This window comes from Mus musculus, chromosome 13, assembly GCF_000001635.26.
Source record: "Mus musculus strain C57BL/6J chromosome 13, GRCm38.p6 C57BL/6J".
NCBI classification, from domain to species: Eukaryota; Metazoa; Chordata; class Mammalia; order Rodentia; family Muridae; genus Mus; species Mus musculus.
The window spans coordinates 55,362,894-55,384,687 of record NC_000079.6 but is presented as its reverse complement, the minus strand read 5'-3'; the positions used below and the strand labels follow the sequence as shown (position 1 = coordinate 55,384,687).

Genomic DNA, 21,794 nt, shown 5'->3' with positions numbered 1-21,794 from the left:
TGAATAATAATGATAATTATTATTATTATATAACAGTACCATATATCCAGGACAAACCCAGCTGCCCCAAGCCAACCATAAAATCCATATGTACAGTAGAGTCTGTGGATGGAGGGAGGGGTTGCTCACCAGTACACCCAGGTCTTACTTATATCAACTCTTTAAGGAGGGGCCAGCCCCTCCTTCCTGCCCCCTGCTAAAGCCTAGAACAAGTTGAGGAGGCTGGCACTGCCAAAGTCACCCGTTTGTGTTCACTATGCTTATGCCAAGGAACTAGGCCCACCTCCTCTTGATGGCCTACTGGGAGGAATGGGTAGGCAAACCTATGAGAGAACAGTTAGCCACCCCCTCCTGGCCCTTTCTGGGGGCCTGCCCATAGCAGAAAGGAGCCAAAGACACTCATGGTACAGATAGGGCATGCAGCACAGACCCGTGGCATGCTTGGTTTGCCCAGGCACCATGCAGATAGCCTGGATTGTTACACAGATGCCAGAGGACCGGGTGGGTGGTGGAGTCTGAAGGGCCCTCCCTGGGCTGAATAGTTGATTCAGTCTATGGTGGAGCCTCCCGAGAGCCTGGTCTTTGGGAAGGAAGCTGCAGAAATTCTGGAAGGACCAGGTCCTCTTTGCGAAGAAGTCCTCTCTGATCGTGGGCCCCGCTGCTCTGCACCCGATTCAGCAGCTCCACCAGGCCTGGAGGGAGCCACAGAGTCAGGGGCCGATATGGCCAAAGCACCTACACCAATGCTTGACCATTCTGCTGCCTGCTATGACGAGAGCCTCCTGACTCCAGACTATCAGTATATTCCAGGGCTCATGGTCTTTAGCCCCAGCCTTAGCTCAGGCCTCTCTGATGCCACCCTCCATGATTCTCAACCCACTTCTCTCATCCCATAACTCCCATTGTCCTCACAGGGCACCTTCAATGTCACAGGTCTGCCGGTTCCCAGTAGAACTACTGGCATCTTCTACCAGCAAACTGGAGGACGATGGGGGAAGGTGACTGTCCTTGGTCTGGGTTCTTGGGAGGCATCCCTGCAAGAAAGTGGGGGTCAGGGGCACAACTAGGAGGGGAGAAGCAGAGAGTAGGAAAGGAGACCCCGAGGCTCTCAGTTACCTGACTGCGGCAGGGGGATATGCTTCTGGCTTCACTCATCTTTGCATCTATAACGGACAGCACCACTGTTGAGTTTGACCTTCCTCTCAGAAGCCCCTCCTCCTGTGCCAGAGGCACACTGGGGAACCAAGTCCCAGGGTATAAACATCACTTACCCGGAGGAGTGTCCAAAACCAGTGTCTGTGAGGCCACTGAGCTCACTGGATTCTCCAAATCCATGGGCTGCTTCTCTCCTGGCTACAGAAAGATGTTATCAGCTTGAGGGCTTGACCACCAAACCTTCCCTGCTGCTCTGGCTCTTTCTTGATCTCCAGCTCCATCACTTACCCTGTGCAGTACCACCTGGTCCAGGCTCAGGCCATGCTTAGCCAGGATGGGCTGCAGCGCCTCTTGCAGACGCTTGGTGGGCTTAGCTGAGATCCGGACCACTCGCTCCAGGCCGACCAACTCCAGCCTGCACGGGACCCTAGAGCTGCAGACTGACAGAGACCCAGGCCCCTTTCCCCCAAATAAATCCAAAGGGGACAAAGCTAAATGGGAGAGTGCAACCGTTTAGGGGTGGGGCTTTAGCCTAGGGGCAGAGCTCCTTGCCCAGAATGAGATCTGAGATTTGGGGACCAGTAGACTGAGATTTAGGGTAGGGCACTCACTGGAAGGTGATCCTGTTTTCCAGTCGCACTTCCTGGTCTGCCAGCACGGTGCAATCCTGATCCAGGACCAGGGCCTTCTGCAGATGCCAGGCAGGGTCTAAGAATCCCCTCCCTCCAGCCCAAACCATCCCCTGAGGAAACTTGGAAACCACCTTCATTTCCTCCTATGGCCACAAGTACCCTAAAGATCAGAAGGACCAGCCCATGAATAACAGAAGGTGGAAGAGGCAGATGGGGTAAGGACCAGTAGGGTTTAAGCCTAATCAGACCAAAGCTAAGGGACCCTAAGAGTGGAAGATGCTCTGGGCATGGTGGCATGGGCATATACGCCTTTATCACCAGCACTTAGGAGGAAGAGGCTGATGGAGTTTAAAGCCAACCTGGGCTACATAGCAAGTTTCAGGACAGCCAGGGTTACATGGTAAGACCCTGTTGAAAAAAATGAAGAAGAAAGAAACGAGTGGAAGATGTTTGGGAATGCTAGATGAAGTTGGGAAAAATATGGTTTAGGGAAATACAGGGATGTGGGCATGCAAGTTACTGGGGATTCTTAAAAAGGATGAAGCATGGGCCCTGGTTCACAGAGTGTGTGCCCTTCCTTCAGGTATGGGAAACTCAAGCAGACCGTCTGCATACACTTCCCCTCAGCACTGGCCTTTGTTAGCCACTTGACCTTGTCTCTTGCCTCCTTCATGCCTAGGTCAGCCCCACCCCCAACGCGCACATCAGACCAGAAAGATGTAAAGCATTTGGTATAGTCCCGACACATAGTAGGTATACAGACAAGCCTACTACGGTCTGTACCAGCATAGAAAGTGTGTGTGTTGGGGGGGGCGGGCTTAAAAGGGAGTGTGGAGACTCTCCCAGACAGTAGGCTGTGCTGAGGCACAGGCACAGGTGGGAGGTGGGTGGTGGAATTATATTTAGCAGGCACAGAAGCCCATCTGGGCTGTTGGCAGCTGTTCTGGTGGTCTGAGAAAGTGGGCAGAGCGCCTCCCATTGCTGCCCTAACACCCCCACACCCCAGCTCCCTAAGCCTGTCCTGCAGACACCTCCTCCCCCCACCCTCTACCTGGAATGTCCTCTCCTTACAGTTCCCCTTAGCTGCTCTCCAAGCCTTCTGGCCAGACTCACCACCTCCCCTGGAAGGGACTCTCCAGAGCTTTCACTAGTAATCGCCTCCTGCTTGGCTTACCTGCTGCCTGGACTTAGCAAAACCCAGCCTCCCAGCCAGTTCTCCTCATAGACCTTGGCTGCCTCTTGGGGCTTGAATGACTTCCTGTCACTTCCCCTGGAGTAGCATTGCTCCCCTGGGGGCCCCTTACATGGTAGCACCCCCTGGGGGCCCCCTTACATGGTGGCACCCCCTTGCATGAGTTTCCCTGGACCTTACAAGCTCCATGCTCATTCACACTCGGGGATTAGGTTCAGTGGATACTTCTGATGGCAGAGGTGAGGGAATCACCCAATGGCAACCTCAGGGGTGGGGCCTGTGGGGATGGCAGTGTGAAGTGTGGGGGCAGCTTTACCTCCTGGAAGCCATCAGAGTAGGATAATGGGGAAAGCTGGGAACCAGGATGGCGGGGTGGGTTTGTGTGTGTGTAGGATTCTTATGGGATATGGATGAGTGTCTGAGAATGAATGAGGGGTTGGTACTGGAACCCCCGCAGACTTGGACACAGAAGGAATAGGTATATAAACAAGGTAGGAAGGGGTAGGTGATAGAGAATGGACTTAGAAATAGGGGTGCAGAGGATTAAGAAAAGAACCAGGTCATGATCAGAAAGGAGACAAGAGCTGGGGAGTCCGTGCTCGCACCTGTTCATTGCCCACCAGGTAGACCTTAATGTCAGGCAGAGAGAGGCCTCTCTTCTCACAGATGCCTGCCAGCATGTCTCGGATGGTGAGGCCAGGTCGAGCCAGGGCCAAGGAAGCCGTGCCGTCAGGTAGATACACGCAGCAATACTTCCCCGGCCGACTCTCGCTCTCACTCTCTCCACTTCCAAGGCTCTTCCGGTGACTCTGGTTGTAGGCAAAAATGGGCAGAGGCTGTACGTATACAGGTGAGGGCATGCTGGGACACAAGCATGTCCACTTGGAAGCAGGTAAAGACATGTCTTGCTCTGCAAACACACGTCCACTCAAATGTGCAGACACTCAGCCAGGCTTGGTGGTACATGCCTTTGATCCTAGTCCTTGGAAGCAGAAGTAGACAGATCTCTGAGTTCAAAGCATGCCTGGACTACAGAGTGAGTTCCAAAACAGACAGGGCTACACAGAGAAACCCTAGCTCAAAAAACTAAAAACCAGGGGTGGGATAGGGGGTTCCCTGGGGATAGAGGTACTGGGAAAGGGGATAACATTTGAAATGTAAATAAAGAAAATATCCAATAAAAAAAAACCTGTCTCAAAAAAACAAAATAAAAAACCAACTAAACAAACAAATCAACGCACCCTGCCACCTCCCAAAACCCAACCAAATCAACAAACAAACAAAAAACATTGGACACTCAAAGATAGCTCCCCTAACTAGCCACACACATACAGGATACCCCGAGACCCCCACACACACGCACAAACATACACAGTCACACACACATACACGCGCACACATACTTCTCCCAGATGAGCATGTGCATCCATGGTATGTACAGAGACCACTCTATCTGGCACGGAGAGAAAGGGGTGTGTGTGTGTGTGTGTATCAGGGGATGGCTTTGTGGAGCAAGCTATGAGTGGAAGTGTAGCTGTCCACTGTGAATGCTGGAACCCATGAAGACAGCGTCTCTCAAAGGCCGGCTCACCTCAGATTTGCTGCTCACAAAGGCAAGGAAACCCAGGTCCAGACTGGCAGAAGAATTCAGGGACCCTTGAGACTCTCGTCGCAGGGCCGAATTCATGGCTCCACCTGTCATCTCTAAGGGAAAGTCAGCAATGTAGAGACTTTCTTTCTCTCACCATCCCGCTGACTAGGCCCTCCCTTTGGATGGGCCTTGTTTGGAGTCATCCTTCGAGGACTTAAAGTGTGTGGGTCCCTAGGTGTGTCTCTGTGTAGCCAACTTCATGGAAGCACCTAGTTTCCTTGAGAAACTAGATGGTCTCAAGAGCCTACGTTTTGGGATTTGGGTTTTGCCTTATTGCAGACTGGGTCAGATAGGAAGAAAAGGGCGGTCCCAAAATTAGCCCAGATTTCCTGGCGGCATCATTCTAGGGCCAGCGCCTGGTCTCACCTCTACGAAAGGACTTGCGGAGAGGGCGGCCACAAGGGCCCTCAGCGAGTGGCAGCTGCCCCAACTCTTCCACGCCCAGCGGCAGTGACTTCCCAGGCTTCAGCTTTGGCTTCTGGGGACACAGGGACGACTCTAGTGCGGAGCAGCGCCCCAGCCCCCAACACGGATCTAGGTCTGAGGAAGACCCTTCCTGAGACTGTCCGCAGCCTTTGCCCCATCCCGTCCCCTGCCACCCCTGTCCGCACCTTCCTCGCTGTGTCCGGGCTCCCGAGGTGTGAGGAGCCAGGTTCCCGCAGGGGGCGTCCCTCGGCCTCCGCCAGCAGGCACTCTTGGTACAGCGGGGATTTGACGAAGCGCGCATAGCTGTCGAACTTCATCAAATTGAAGATCTGCTTGGCCAGCGAGTGTGAGTGGTGATTGGTACCAGGAGAGGACAGTGGAGGGCTGGATGTTGGGTTCTGCCTGCATCTCTCCAGTCCCAGGTCCCGCCCTAGCCAGTTCAAGCAGGGAAACCCCAAGCCCTGCCTCCCCCAAACCAGTCATTTACCTGGCGTCTGAGACCCGCCCCTACTCTTGACCCCGCCCTTCAAGGCAATTGCCCCTTCCCTTCCGACTTGGACTCCGCCCCTGTGTCTGGGCCTGTTGAGTGTTCGTTCCCTCTGGTTCCCTCACCTGAAGCTGCTGTGCTCGGAACATATCTGGCCGGGGCTGGGCCAGCACCTCCTCACTAAGCCAGGCCTGTCGGTCGATGTTCACTGGGCTCAGCGCCTGGCTGGATAGGAACTCGTGGTAGATGTTGTGGGCCTCCTGAGCTAGCTAGGGATGAGGGACCAGAAAAGGTCAGGGGGTATGCCCCAGGCCCTAGTCCCCACCCATCTGTCCCATCTTTCTCTGCACCTGCTTGGTGTCGCTGGCTGGGATCTGCTGGAAACGTTCGCAGGCTTTCCAGAAAGTTACGTTCTCTGCGCTGAATTCCTTCTTCAGGAACTCCTGGCATGAGGAAAAGGGGAAGAAAGGCCTTCAGACACAGACTGGTTGAGGGACGCGTTCAAAGACTGGGACAGACACGGAGGCCAAGAGACCAGACAAGACAGACAGATGGTGCCAGCTCTGGGGTACCGGAAGAAAATAAGAAACAGAGATGAGGACAAGAAAGGAGAGTTCCCAGCTTGGTGATGAAGGAAAGGATGCCAAAGACAGGGACCACAGAGAGAAGCAGCACTCTGGCCAACCTGAACCCCCTTTCTGCAGTGGCACCTGCCCTCCCCCATTCCACCCTACCCCAGGGCTTACAGTGAAGTAAGCCAGACCCCGTGGGTCTTGCAGCAGCCGCTCAAAGGACTGGGCCCAGCTGGCCACAGGCTGCTCCTCGGTGGAGAAGGGGCTGCTGGGGCCACTAGGGAGGCTGTGGATGCTGAGAGAGCTGCCTCTGCCCTCACCCTGGGCCTGGGAACCTGCAGTGCTGGTCAGTTCTGCAGAGAGATGGATAAGTTAGGGTGAGCCTTTTGCTTCCTCAGCCTGGGGCCCAATCCCCCTTGCAGGCAGGCATCTGCTCTGCAGGTATGATTACCTGAGAGATCAACAAGTGGATGGGAGTGTCCACACAGTTCCACCTCCCTGTGGCTCCCTCCCTTGCTCCCTCATCCACAAATCTGTCACTCACCTCCATCTGAGACAGCCAGAACCTAGGAGAGACCCAAGGTAGAAAATCAGAGTAGAGCCCTATAAGCCCTATAACGAGTTGTTTTGTTGTTGGTGGTGGTTTTTTTTTATGTTTTGTTTTGTTTTGTTTTGTTTTGTTTTCTGAGGCAGGGTTTCTCTGTGTAGCCCTGGCTGTCCTGGAACTCACTTTGTAGATCAGGCTGGCCTCAAACTCAGAAATCCGCCCGCCTCTGCCTCCTGAGTGCTGGGATTAAAGGTGTGGGCCACCACGCCCGGCTCCTATAATGAGTTTGAAGGAGCCACACTGGGCAGATCTCCAGTGAGCTGGGACTGTATTTTCTCCCTAGAGAGTATGGCTAACTGGCTCCAGATAGTCATTATTGCCTAGGGTTTTGTTCAGGCTGCCCTAGTCCCTTTCCATCATGCGGCAATCACTGTGTGCTGGGACTTACTCGGGGTTCTTTCTAGTGGCCCCTGGTTCCCTTCTTTCTCTTTCAGCCCCTGCAAGTTAAGTCCAGGTATGCTTGGACTTCAGTCCTGCGTCTTCCAGTGGATACCATCTGTAAGGATTTGGACACAGCAGCTCACTTGCTATGCCAATCTTGTGTTTGAGGGAGGAGAGATGTTTCTGTAGCTAGTGACCTTATTGAACTGTTTCTCCATGGGATGCTCATCCCACCCTACCGTGGGCACAGCATGGGATGCTGGTTTTTGTGGCACAGAGCAGAGCCCATCAGACTTTGATAGAGTGACCAGGAGGATGCTCCTGATGTCCAGGTTCAGTAGATCCAGGATGGGACTCGAGGCTCTCTCTCTCTTTCTTTCTTTCTTTCTTTCTTTCTTTCTTTCTCTCTCTCTCTCTCTTTCTTTTTCTTTTTTCTTTTTTTAATAAGGCAATAGCATTTTGTTTATTGAAAATATTTATAAAGGAAAACTTGAGATTAATTTGTAAGACTGCTCAGTGATAGTCTTTGTAATTAATATAACCAATGATGGAGTTTTTAATATGCTGGAATTTTTTTCACAGAATAAACTACTTTTTGTAAACTATTATCATACATTACTGTGTGTGTCTTAAATGACAATTCTAAGACAGATTTCTGAATTTCTTAAGTACATAGACACACCTGAGATATCACATTTCTAAAGTTTAGGCACACAAACAGATTTCATGCCTCCACACCTGGACTTTCACTCTTTAATTGAAATTGCTTATATATTAACAAAGACAGCCAGCGTCCCTTTCCTTAGCCAGCATCCCTTTCCTTAAAAACAAAGAGACAGGGGTTGAGTGTAACCATCCACCAGCTGGTTTCCTGGACTATTTACAGGGAGAGCCAGAGGCCAGCACATGTTGACTTTGGCTGCTATGCAAATATCTAAAAGCAGTTTTCAAACTTCAAAGGCTTTCCAGGAAATACACATTCACAGGCAACTTGAGGGGAAAAAACTCCCAGCCCCTCAACGTTCATATACCCTGTCACCTGACTCCATTATACCTGTTATACACCTGTACAGTGTGTGTGTGTCTGTGTGTGTGTGTCCACAGGTACTCAATAGCTACCATCAAAATCCCACGGTGAGGTATAGACTCTACTTGGCCAGTGCTCATTTTTAGTTTGTAAAGTATTTAATAATTTTACAAAAAGAGAGAGAAAGAGAGGAAGGAGAAGGAGAAGGAGAAGGAGAAGGAGAAGGAGAAGGAGAAGGAGAAGAAGAAGAAGAAGAAGAAGAAGAAGAAGAAGAAGAAGAAGAAGAAGAAGAAGAAGAAGAAGAAGAAGAAGAAGAAGAAGAAATTTGATTTGAAAACCTTTTGGAAAAAAAAAAAGAAAACCTTTTGGATATTAATTTTAAAATGAGGGATGATTTCAGGATGTGTGGACATACACCCAGGCTCAATGCACTCAGAGAAGCCCCAGCAGCTGCTACAGGGCAGCTGAGGATGGCTGTGAACCAAGTCGATGTGTTGCAGGAGTTGGCACAGGACACAGCCCTCAACCAGGCAGGCGGAGGCTCTCCATTTCTAACAGGCTTCTGGGTAACTCTGTTGCTGGTCCAGGGGCCTCAGTGTGAGTATCACTGTCATTCACACCAAGTCCATTCATTCTCTGCTACAATGTATACTATACTAACCCTGCCTTCTCTAAGAACCCGAGTCATTGGTGAAACAGAACTCCCCACCATCACCTTGAAGGGGTTCTTGCAATAGTTTCTCGTGGTTCCTTTCCTGCCTCCCTAGAAGCTTTCCAGTTCCGCTGTGGACCCCGCCCACGCAGGGTGGGCTGTCCCCTTTCCTGGTTCTTTCTATTCTGGGTCCTTTGTGCCCCAACCAAACTCAGCTGGCTTCTGGCCAATACCTGTCTCCGGATACCCCATAGGCCATTCAAACTTAGCCAGTCTCAAATAGACACTCCTCTGTCCCCACTGTAAAAGTCCTGAAACTGCTTCCCTGTATCCTGTCTTCCTTCCTTCCATCATTTAGATACCTGCACCTCCACTCTCCGTACCTCCTACATTTTGCTAGGCCCTGTCATAGAAACTACCATCATGTCCCTTCTTTCCATCCCACTGGAAGCAAGTGTAAGAAAGTCTCCCCTTCCCTGCTCTCCACTTTCCACTCCTAACCTCGGAGCACCTGGGTCATGTGGGAGTCAGGGCTGGCCTGCAGGATACTGTAGGATATTATTTGGCCTCCAGGGGGGAAAATAAGTTTAAAGGGGTCTTGTATGTTTAAAAATGAAGAGATTCCCACAGGTTCCATTTCTCTCTCTCCTCTTTAAGAGTGATGTGAAGAGTGTTGTGAGCATCTTCTCAGAGTCGAATCCTTGGCTGGCCCTGAGCAGCCAGTGGCCGCCCCTACGGGGTCTTCTCATTCCCCTCAAGGGATTCTGGGGCCAGTCAGATACATCTATGTTTGTTTGGTTGGTTGGTTTTTGGATTTTGGTTATTTTGGAGGCAATGGGAAGCAATCAATGCCTAGATTGTGTGACTTTAAATTTTGGGCTCTGTGACCCTGGGAAGGATACTCAGGCATGCTTTTTACCTTAGTCTGTCCTCTCTAAAAGTTGGGCAAACCTGAAAAGGACTGCTTCACTCCAGTGAGTTAAACACACAGAGGACGTTCAGAAACACTTTGTGGTATCTAGTAAATGTTCTAGAACATTCCAGATGCTGTTGCTGCATCAATACCCATGGCCAATGCCACTAGGTGTTTGGGTTTATTACCGTGGCAGAGGACAAAGGGCACAATTGTCTGAACTCTCAAGATAAAGATTCAGATCCTAGCTCTGCCTTTTTCTTGTTTTACAACCTTGCACGGGGGTTGAGAAAGAGAGAAAGTTTGCAATTGCCTGAGCTGGGTGTAGGACTAGCTCCCAGCACATCATGCTCTGGGTGCCCGCCCCCCTCCCCACACTGAGTCTCGCACTCCTCCAGATGCTCCTCATCATTATAGCCTCTCCCCTCCAAGGTCTTCACCTCTCTCAGCCTAGGGAAGCAAGTCCTGATTCCTAGGGTAGGAGGTCTTCACAATGCCTGAGGTCCCTAGACAGCCTGCTATTTCCTTCCCCAACACCTGCCTGCACCCCACTGCTGCCTTCCCCCAGCCCCAGCTGCTCCTGAGCTGCAGCTGTGCTCCTAGCTTCAGAGCCTGAGCTGTGGTGCCCCAAGCTTTCTGGTGCAGTTCCCCATCTCAGTGCAGGACTCTCTTCAAGGATCCTTAGGCTTTATAAAGCTGGTCTCCCATCCCAAGTCAGCCTGGCCTTTGTAGGTAGCTCGCTCTGGGCAGGAGTCCTTGACAGCCAAAGGCACTGGAATTGAAGCCAGCCGCACTAGGATTTTGTTTGGCTTTCAAGAGTTTTATTTCTATATTATCTTTAATTAACTATGCTCTTCAGTAGGGCTGGCTTCAGGTTTTCTCTGGGCCCTTCCCTCCCCACTGTTCCACCCTGGATTCAATTCCTTGCCTGCCTCAGTAGGATTGCTGTTGCCAAGTTACAGCTACACCCCTACCTGTACCTGACTAATGCGCCCCTCCATCATCATTTGCCTCCTCCTCGACTCCACCCTACACTTTATCAAACTTCTATTTTTCCCCACCCCCCTGCTTCCTGTTTTGCTGTTTCCTCCACCTGGGTACCTGCTTCTGTAGCCTCCTGGCACTGCTCCTGGATTCCTATCCATCATCAATTGTCCCCAAATGCTAGTCTTCACCATTCCCTTTATACCTACTCACCCCTGGGCCCCTCTTCCCCGAAGTCTGGTAGGTAGCTCCTGGAGGGGAGGTCTTGTTGGGAAGGGAGTCTATCTGAAATCCCTGCTCCAGGGGCGCCCTCTATGACCCTATGCTTAAGCAGTCTTGACTAAGATGCTGGCCCAGGCACCAGGTTCTTTGTTCCAGCTTCTTTTATTGAAAATGGAACTGGGACAGAACTGGAAGAGGGACAGGAATCTCAAGCTGGGGTAAAAGGAGCCCAATTCCTGCTCAGTCATTTGGGAATCTGAAATAGCTGGTTTTACTTGAGCCCATTTCCCCCAGGGGAGTGCTAGGCTCCGATTCCCAGCCTCTGGGGGCTGCTGGGAGGCTAAAGAGGGCAAAGTGGGGTCTAGAGCCACAGCTATGACTTACACAGGCTACAAGACAAGGAGAAGTAAGGTTCAGTGGTGACCCTGATTCTCACCTCTGCTCGAGGAGCCCTGCTGAGTGAATGAAGGAAAAGGGGAAGAAAGGATGAGGAAGGGTGTGGTGGCCGGTGACAGTCCTAACCCATAGTGGTCTCTGGCTTTAGTTTGTCACGCTTCATTCTTAGGAAGTGGCTCCAAGGGGACTTCTGGTACCTGAGGACACTGGGGAGGCCACCTCGAGTTTCCTGATCCAGCTGTGTTACAGGCCACATGTATTCTACCTTTTTACTCCACCTTCAACATCTCTGTCTCCTGCAGCAGATATTAATGACCCTGCTTTACAGGCAAGGAACCTGAAGCCCAGACAAGTTATAGAGTTGAATTGGGGCAGAGATAATATTAGATGCCAAGCTTGCCTGTCAGTGATGAAATCTGAAGACTTCACCACGTTTCTCTATGCTGCTTCCATACACGTATTTGATACAGGGTCTCCCTCTGTATCCTTGGCTGGCCTGGCACCCCCTCTGTAGCCCTGGCTGGCCTCTAATCTCCAGTGGATCCACCTGCCTCTGCCTTCAGAGCATCGGTATTACGGGCACATGTCACCACACCCAGCCTTGTCACTTCCCTTATAGACAGGAGAGCTTGGAGGTCCAGGGCTTGTAGCCCTTGGGCACAAATGGGTGAAGTCAATGGAGGTGAGGCCCAGGAATGCCCTAGAGGATTCAGATCTCAAGGAGAGAGCAATCAGCTATCAGGCTATCTCTCTCCCTTATCTCGACTCTTCCTCAAACCAAAACTTTATTCCAGATTTTTCACCCACTTCCTGGGTGCCTTCCCAGAGGTGAGCATGTGACCTGTGGTCTTGTTTCACTCTGTGGATGTCTATAACTATACAACCCTAGGTACCGGATCACTTCAGCCTGAGCCAGCTCTGTAGAGCTTTCTCCACCACATGCCCTTCTACAATGTACCCCCCGCACTGCCATCCCTGACCCTGAGTTGGACACCAGGAGCGTACAGGCACATGGATCTACTCAGGTCTCTTTGCCAGAGTGTGTCAGAGGACCAACTCTGAGTGTCCAGAAAGAGAACTATGACTAACCCAAAGTTAAACTCACAGACTCCCTTGGGGCATAGCCCTCCACCACCTCTGTACGTTTTCCTATGTGCAAGTATCCCCCCAGACCACTGCCCCTGTAGCTTGTATGTGTTTTAAAGACCATCTTCTACAGTGTTAGATGTTAATGGAGAAGATGGTTTTCCTTATGAGGCTCTTCTCAGCCTTTCCCCACTCCTGACCTACAGCTCTTCCAAACCAGAAGTGTGTTTCAGTACTCTTCACTCATGTCTGTCATGCCTCGCTGACTAGTGCTAACTGGGGACTGGGACCTGGGTCTTAAGGGCTCAGGGTGGGACGACCCAGAGGAGCCCCTGAGTGAATGCACAAGCCAAGTGACAGCTGGTACCAAGAGACGATTTCTCTGGGAGGGGTTAGGAGCCTCTCTAAGTGACAGCTGACTGCCAGAAGGATGAGGCTCATGATTGACAGCGCCTCAGCAAGGAATGGTGGGGGATGGAAAGGAACCAAAGCAGGACAGTGCTGGGGGGGGGGGGACTCAGCGGGTGTGTGCAAATGGTGACCCTTCTGCTCTACAGCATATTGGTTTTGCTCCTCCAAGCCTCCCCCGTGAGATAACAGCCGGACACCTTGCCCACAGGCCCCTCTTCGTTCACATCTACACCATCGTTGCCAATGCCTGTCTTCCCATCTCTGCCCCAGCCAAGTATGGCCTCACAAAGCTGCCCATTGTCCAGCAAGTGGACATCTGTGAACCATGAGGTTTCAGGGGTCATACAGAGGATTCAAAACGGATCCAAACAGGACAGAAATAAACATATGGGACAATTGCCGAGAGGATCTAGGGCAGCTGTGGGCTTGGCAGGACTCAGCTTGTACTGTCCTCTTTATTCTGAATGACTTGGATAGAGAAGCCACCAGCTGACACAGGAAGGACAAGCTGGGTCTATCTCCAGCCCTCTCAGCTGGTGTGTGGTTCTGGGTTCTGTCCCAGAAGCATCAATCCAGCTATTCTTTGCGGGGAGGGCCTGGGCTATTTCTCCTTGGCCCTGTGGCCAAGTCACCTAGAGAGGAGCAAGCCAAGTGCCATGCCCACCCAGCGTGGGTGCAGGGGGATGGGCTCTCCACAGACTTTCTAAGTTGGGTTGGTGGTAGAGGAAGTAGGGTGGGGGCTGAGCCAACTTTTGGAATTGGTCTCCCTTCCACCCAAACAGCATGGGGCGTCAGCAAAGGGCTTCCCGACAAAACATGAGAACTAACCTTGGGAACTGGAAGGCAGAGGTGGGAACTGTTTAATGAGATAGAAGATTCTTAAAGAGGGGATGAAAGTACAGGGGTTATCAGGATAACCCTTCCGTAGCCTTTACAATGCTCAAGTGTCTCATATTCATTATGGCACTCAGCAAACAGGACATTGATCAGTTTCTATTTCATTTTACTGATGACGAAACAGGACAGGATCTTTCTTGGGAAAAGACAGCAGAGCTAGAACTGGATCCCAGGTCTCTCTCTCTGGATCCCAGGTTATTCTGGACCCACTGGCTTTATCCCATGGTTCTAGGCTGGGGCCTTAAGATAGAGGTTACCAGGACACTGTTTGGTCCCCCTGGAGTGATCCTGCTAGGTGAGCCAGGTCCCTAAGGAGAAAAGGGAGGCTCAACACAGCCTGTCCTATTTGGTGAATGAAAGAAGAGCCAGAAACTTGGAGACAACTCTAGTCAGGAGTTAAACAGCCTGGAGAAGGTCTAATGGGTTAGGGCTGCAACCAGGGCATCCTATACTAAGTTGCACGCACACACACACACACACACACACACACACATACACACACACACACCCTTCCTGGAAGCTAGGAATAGACCAGACAGAGCTGATCTTCCTGTCCTGCCCTTACTGACCCGTCCTGGGCTGCCCAAAGAACACTAGTTCTGGCAGGCTGCCTCTGGAGCAGGTTGATGCAGTGATCCAGCAAGGGCTGCTCTTAAAACCTTATCTTGGGCACTTAGAGCGTGAGATGAAGAGAGGAGGGCTGAGGGCCTGAGACATAGGGCTTGAGAAGTTTTAGAAGTGACCACTGGATCTCCAGGCTACTCTGTAATCAACTTCAGTAATCCCAGTAGCGGATGAGGGAGCAGCGAGTCCAACCTGCATGTGGAACCAGAGACCTAAGTCTGCTGTGTTCTGGACTAATCCCTGGGGTTGCACCAGACTCCTAGCAGGGCATCTGGAAGGGTCCTAGGGTGACAGCACCAGGTCCCAATGCCAGCAGCTGTCTGTACCCAACTTCTCCAGCCTGCTCCTCTGCAACCCTGCTGGGTGTGCCTCCTGGACTCCACCCTGGGTGTGCCCACCCCCCTCCCTGTGGCTCTGGCTCAGAGCCCACACTCACCATGCGCCCGTTGGGGACACCCAAGTGCTTGGGCTTCCCTGGCATACCGCCGTTGATCACAGGTCCCCTCCACGGGGGGCCACCCACCACAAGGATCGCGGAAGCACTCTCTTGGGGTGGCAAGCAGGCAGTGGAGAGAGAGAGCTCTGCTCCTCCGGGCCCTTACATCCTGAAACACCAGCTCACTACCTCTTTTCTCTGCCACAGGAAGTGTCTCTATAGAAACCAAACCACAGAAAGAAGCAAGGTCTAAGAGAGCGAATGTCTCTTCCTACTCTCATACACACACACACACACACACACACACACACACACACACACGTTCATGCACACACACATGCCGCCAACGCACCCTCGGTTGCACACCATGCAAGCACCAACAGCCAGCAGGAGCCTCCTTTTGCCCAGCGAGGTACCTGGAGTGTTCAATCTGAAGGCTCCAAGGATGTGTCAGCATGCTGAAGTGCATGCTCATACAACTAGACACTTGTGGAGCAGACAGTCTGGGGGGGGGTTCCATGGACATGGGGCATGTGTTCCGAGTCCTAGGCATCCACAAAAGTGCATTGTTCACTACTCATTTACCTTCTATGTCCCAGGCTTATGCATGCTTAGCAACCCTAGCTCAGGCAGTTTGCATGCGGAGACTGCTGCCCCTAGGCTGTCATCTGATAGCCAGGTGAGCAAAGAGGTAATCACATCACCTGTGTGACCATGCATGTGGGCATGCTGTGTCACGAGGGCACCTGAATCTTCAGGCATACACACTCGAATCTGGGCAGGGTAGCACATGTATGTAATGCCAGCCCTTGTGAGGCAGAGGCAGGAATAACAGTTTGAGGTCAGACTTAGTTACAGGAAACTCAATCTGGATCTATACTATGTCTGTATCTATATCTAAATGTAAACAAAATAAGATAGATAGTGTATAGTGCCTTGGATGGGTGCATATGATAGGCATGCCTATGTATAGTCAGACACCCCAGGGGCTGGGTATGCACACATGCACTGAAGGGTAGGAGAATGGATTGGGTATATCCATACCAAAGAGGTAAAGTAAGCCATACTCAGTAGAAAGCCCACCTCTGTGCAGAACTGTCTTAGCTCAGACTCCAAAAAGCAGGTGGAGCTCTTTGAGTGCAAGGCCAGCCTCATTTACATATCAGCCAGGACTACATAACGATACCTGGTCAACAAACAAACAAACAAAGGAAAACAAACCGGGCTGTAGAGATGGCTCAGTGGTTAAGAGCACTGGCTACTCTTCCAGAGTTCCATTCCTGGTCACCACATGGTAGTTCACAACTGCTCCTGACTTCAGTTCCAGAGGACCAGATGCCCTCTTCTGGCCTCTGAGGGTACCAGGTATGCAGATGGTATACAGACACCCAGGCAGGCAAAACGGTCATACACATAAAAATAGTTTTTAAATTATTAAGAAAAAAAAATGCCATGTGCTGGGTGGCCGGGACAACAGACGCTCAGTTCTCACCATTCCGGAGGTGGCACGTCCAGGCTCAAGCCCTGACACACTTGTGCTCTGACGAGTCATGGCTTGCAGACGGCCATCTTTTTGCTGTGCCCACGTGTCAGAAAGCAGAGAGATAGGGAGCATACTGTCTCCTGTCCTGTTTTATAAAGGACACTTGTCTCATCATATCCGGTCCCTCTCCTGCGTGATATACTTTCCGACCAAAGGCTCCACCTCCAACATTTCTGAATATTAATAAAATGAGTGGTTAGCCTTTCAATATGTGTAAAGGGAAGCATTCTTTGAAAAAGTTTGTTCCTGGGCTGGAGAGATGGCTAAGTGGTTAAGAGCACTGACTGCTCTTCCAGAGGTCCTGAGTTCAATTTCTAGCAACCACATGGTGGCTCACAACCATCAGTAATGGTGTCTGATGCCCTCTTCTGGTGTGTCTGAAGACAACAATGGTGATGCACTCATATGCATAAAATAAGTAAATCTGAAAGAAAGAAAGAAAGAAAGAAAGAAAGAAAGAAAGAAAGAAAGAAAGAAAGAAAGAGAGGGGGGGGAGAAGGAAAGAGCGAACGAACAAAAGAAAGAGTTTGTTCCCTAATTAGCTTACTGTATGTAGGCACATGATCATGCTGTGGCCCAGAGGCCAGAGGATAACTTTTAGGACTTGGTTCTCTCCTCTCACTACCTGGGTCCCAGGGATAAAATGCAGAGACCATCAGGCTTAATAGCCTAAGGACGGGTGCCCTGGCTGGATATAGAAGATGGTAAGACCCTAGAGGATCTTGGAGCCACAAGAGGAGAGAAGCAGGGTCTATGCTCTGGTGCATGGGGGTGCGACATCCATCAATCTGGATCACCGGCTTTGGATGATTCAAAGAGCCCTCAGAGGTGACCGTGGTACCAGTGTCCATACCAGAGTCCATCTGTTATATAGCAGCGACCACAACTGTAGTTTATTTATCTCTTTCTGGATACTTTGTTCCTGCCCCCCCCCACACACACACACATAGGGAGGAATTTGAATTGTGTAAGGTTGGGGTTGCTTTAGGGGCTGAAGAGTAGCAAAGATGATCTTATTAAGGCTCATATGGACTGGGGATGTAGTTCATTTGGTAGAGTGCTTGCCTAACATGTATGAAGCCCTAGGTTCGGTTCCCCAGCACTGCAGAAAACTAAAGTATGATGATGCATGACTGTAATCACAACAATAGAGGGTATTTGTTACATAGCCAACTTAGGCTAGTTAGGCTACAAGTGACCTTGTCTCAAACAAGCAAGCAAGCAAACAAACAACTGCTCATCTACAGCAGTTCATTCCTACAATCCCAGCACTCAGGAGGCTGAGGCAGTAGGATTGTCAAGATTGCCAGTCTGGGCTACTAAAGTGCTCATGAAGCTAGAGAGGAGGCTTGGGCTTCGGGAGAGATGTGTAAAACACTGGGTTTGATGCCTGTGATGGTTTGTATATGCTTGGCTCAGGGTGTGGCCTTGCTGGAGTAGGTGTGTCACTGTAGTTTATTTATCTCTTTCTGGATACTTTACTGTCAGTTTTTGAATTTCAATGGATTAGGATATGTTGGTAATATTAATTTTCATATTAAGAGATATTAAGGAAAGTGATTGTTACTTCCTATTAATTTTCAAAAATATGAGGAATTAGAAATTTGTGGGCTATCAACCAGTGTTCTCTCTAATTTGGTAACTGGAGAAATAGGTCCAATATTGTACAATCCATATACACTTTCTGCTTGATTGTATGTGACAGTGTCTTGCTGTGTACCGCATGATGGTCTTGAAATCATGCTTCCCCCATCTCAGTCTCTCTATTAGTAGGATTGTTTATTTGATGTTTTCACACTATACTATGGTTTTCAGAACAGTTTCCATATTTCAAAATTATTTATACAGCCAAAAGAAGCGTGAAAAATTAATTTGGAAGGTGGCTTGTAAGAGAACAACAAAGAGTGAGACTGAATATTTTGTTTGATATTTATAATTATTGTATCAATTTTGAAGAAGAGGACCTTATAAGTTACTCTTTTCCTGAGATGAATGCTTTTCAAAATCATCACAGCCAATGAACCAGAATCTTACCCTCACCTAATGTCCGTGCCACCCTCCAAGTAGAACCATTGTTCATTGAAACAGTTGATGAGTGACTTCATGAATAGACCATCTTAATACACACACCATTTCTTGTTTGTTTGTTTTTTTCCGGTTTTTTGAGACAGGGTTTCTCTGTATAGCCCTGTCTATCCTGGAACTCACTCTGTAGAGCAGGCCGGCCTCAAACTCAGAAATCTGCCTGCCTCTGCCTCCCAAGTGCTGGAATTAAAGGCATGCACCACCACTGCTCGGCCCACACACCATTTCTTAAATGACTGTAACCTGTTTCCTGCACGCTGAGAATGATGACAATCACTCAAGTCAAATAGCTTTGACTGTAGCAGGAAATCTGTATCCAAATAATTGTGCCTACAATTCATTCCCTAGCGCCACCATGATTGTGAGCCACCATGTGGTTGCTAGGAATTGAACTCAGGACCTCTGGAAGAGCAGTCAGTACTCTTAACCGCTGAGCCATCTCTCCAGCCCCCATCATTTTTATGATTGGTATAAAATATATATTGTGTTGAATATAATAAAAAATTAGTTCAATTTAAAAAAAAGTTGCCTTGGTCATGGTGTCTTTTCGCAGTAGTAAAACCCCAACTAAGACACTGCCCAGCCCTAGAATAAATGAGTGAATAGCATGCCTGCGAGAGTGCTTATGTGACCTGCCCCCAGTCTGCTTATCTGCTGTGCCATGGACCCAGGCTGCATTCAGATTTCATGGGGTGCATTACGGTATACAAGGTCCTCTCCTAACAAGATTTGCTTTGGTCCTCATGACTATTATATGAATGCTGCTCATGGCTCCCGTTTGATGGATCAGAGGACAGCGCACTGTCTGTCCATCTTCTTATGTGGCACCCTGCTCACCTGTCTTCTGTGGACAGGAAGCAGACAGACATGAGTGCTGTTTGCATAGCTTGCTTTGTCCTTTTTCTTCAGTCCAGGACTCCAGCACTTGGAATAAGCCTTCCATATTCACTGACACCTCACAGACATGCCCAGCGATCTGTCTCAAAGGTCACTGTAAACCCAGTCAAGTTGGCTGTGAAGAGCAACCATTATACCACCTATCCACCACGCTTCCCAATTCCACAGTGTTGCTTGTTTGATTGAGACGGAGTCTCCCACAGCCCTCGGGTAGTCTCAAGATCCTTATGTACCCGAGGATGACTGCATTCCTGACCCTCCTGCTTCTGCTTCCCAAGGATTGCAGGAATACGCTACGATGCTCAGATACCACAAACTCCTCGTCTGTTCCATTGTGCTTCTTTTTCAGTTCACACCCTAGCTCTGCTGCCTCTGCAGACAAACCCTGGATGAACTCCTCCTTCTTCTCCACCACCCAATGACAGGTTCTAGAACAAATATACTTTCACCAGCTAATTAGTTCCCAGGTGTGCTTCTCTACATTGTTGGGACTCAGCTGGGACTGTACCTGACAAGCTCAGCCCTCAAGTGAAGTTTAGTGCAATGCGTGTACGGGTGCAGGGAAATCTCTGAAGAGGGTGCTCGTTAGGAGACAAGAAGCAGGGAGGCCTTTGTTGTACAGGTATGTTCTCTTTCTATATATTTATGTGCACACACATGCACACAATATATATCTATAAACATAACCCTCATATCAACAGGATCTAGATCTGTGGTTTCAACTAATCATAGATGAGAGATATTCAGAAAAAAATGTTTCTTGTCTTTTTTTTTTTTTAATTATATGTGAGTACATTGTAGCTGTCTTCAGACACTCCAGAAGAGGGTGTCAGATCTTGTTACGGATGGTTGTGAGCCACCATGTGGTTGCTGGGATTTGAACTCAGAACCTTCAGAAGAGCAGTCAGTGCTCTTAACCACCGAGCCATCTCACCAGCCCTGTTTCTTGTCTTAAATAGGGTTACTATTGCTGTAACCAAAAACAACTTTGAGAGGATTGGGTTTATTTGGGTTACAGTTCTACATCACTGGCTGTTCATCACTAAAGAAAGTCAGGACAGGAACTCAAACAGGACAGGAACTTGGAGGAGGCAGGAGCTGATACAGAGACTGTTGAAGGGTGCTGTTTACTGGTTTGCTCAGCTTGTTTTTTAATAGAACCCAGGACTACCAGCCCAGAGATTGCACAACCCACCATGGAGTGGACCTTACTGCAGCATCAATCACTAATTAAGGAAATGTCCTATAGCCAGATCTTTTTTTAAAGATTTATTTATTTAATTTATATGAGGACACTAACACTGTCTTTAGACACACCAGAAGAGGGCATCAGATCTCATTACAGATGGTTGTGAGCCACCATGTGGTTGCTGGGAATTGAACTCAGGATCTCTGGAAGAGCAGTTAGTGCGCTTAACCATTGAGCCATCTCTCCAGCCCTATAGCCAGATCTTATGGAGGCATTTTCTCAACTCAAATGTTCCTTCCTTTCTAGCTTGTGAAACGTTGACATAAAACTAGCCAGCACACTTCTGCTGGGCGGTGATAGTGCACACCTTTAATCCCAACACTTGGGAGGCAGAGGCAGGCAGATTTCTGAGTTTGAGGCCAGCCTGGTCTGTCGAGTGAGTTCCAGGATAGACAGGGCTATACAGAGAAACCCTGTCTCAAAAAACCAAAATCAAAACCAAAACAAAACTAGCCAGCACACTTTTTACTGAACACAAACTTTTTTGGGGTTTCCTATCAACATCACTATTACATACAATTTGTTAAGTGTTACATGTAATCTAGAGATGATTTAAAGTATATTGGAAGGCATGCATAAATAGCACATGTCTTTAATTCCAGTGCTTAGAAAGGAGAGGCGAGTAGATCTTTGTGAGTTCAAGGCCAGCCTGGTGCAGTAAGTACGCCTAATCCTTGGGCCATCTCTGCAGCCCCTGAAATCAGGATTTCTAAGGTAAATTTAAGCTCCTTTTTTTTTTTTAAAAAAAAATAAAAATAGTACTGGCAACTAAACTTTTTCCTAAGTAGATTAATAGGTACAATAGAATGGTATCTGGGCTAGAGACCACAGTGTTCAACTATCCGGAGCCAGTTGTCCTGGGTCCTTCCACACACACTTGGTGTGTCAACAAGAACTGATACTTTTTGGAGTCAGATGTCTTCCGGCGTTCCCTGAGGTTCCAGGTCAGAATCTGATCTGCTCCTCCTGCTTCTATCTGACTGCTGGAGTCATTGCGGGGTAGAGGAGGTCCTCAAATAACTGGCCTCTTTTAAGTCTCCAGAGGCGTGGTACTAGCTTGAGGTGGCCTAAAGGATTTGCCCCACCCACCGAGTCACTCCAGTGAGGCTTTCCCACTGTACTGGAAAGGTCACTTCAAAGTCACCATCTTTTCAGAAGCTTAGGACTGAGCAGGGTGCTCGGCTTGCACAAGCAGACCGCGAAACTACAAGTTCCAGCATGCTCCGCTTCGACGACGCTGCTCGCTTTCCCCCGTCCCAGGAGAGACCT

General features: G+C 49.5%; 1 protein-coding gene across 2 annotated transcripts; it reads right to left on the bottom strand.

Annotated features, from left to right (window-relative positions):
- Positions 1-14,956, bottom strand: Rgs14 (regulator of G-protein signaling 14). Of its 2 annotated transcripts, none has more exons than NM_001360714.1 (15): positions 14,752-14,956; positions 6,660-6,681; positions 6,290-6,468; positions 5,894-5,986; positions 5,669-5,812; positions 5,242-5,385; positions 4,997-5,108; positions 4,571-4,683; positions 3,585-3,788; positions 1,767-1,843; positions 1,444-1,570; positions 1,272-1,353; positions 1,117-1,163; positions 913-1,034; positions 1-692 (listed from the first exon to the last, which is right to left on the bottom strand). In NM_001360714.1, exons 1-15 carry the CDS (start codon positions 14,794-14,796, stop codon positions 548-550), a joined length of 1,656 nt encoding a protein of 551 aa, NP_001347643.1. In that variant the 5' UTR covers positions 14,797-14,956; the 3' UTR covers positions 1-547. The 2 variants fall into 2 exon arrangements, with proteins under 2 accessions (NP_001347643.1, NP_058038.2); NM_016758.3 differs by having other exon boundaries at positions 920-1,034.
- Positions 14,957-21,794: the final 6,838 nt, after the last annotated feature.

Coding starts and splice junctions, on each gene's coding strand:
- Rgs14 (NM_001360714.1), bottom strand. CDS start 14,796: ATGCCAGGGAAGCCCAAGCACTTGGGTGTCCCCAACGGGCGCATG. Junction 6,469..6,659: donor TCTGGCTGTCTCAGATGGAG/GTGAGTGACAGA, acceptor ATCTCTCTGCAG/AACTGACCAGCACTGCAGGT. Junction 1,571..1,766: donor GAAAACAGGATCACCTTCCA/GTGAGTGCCCTA, acceptor GGTCCCGTGCAG/GCTGGAGTTGGTCGGCCTGG.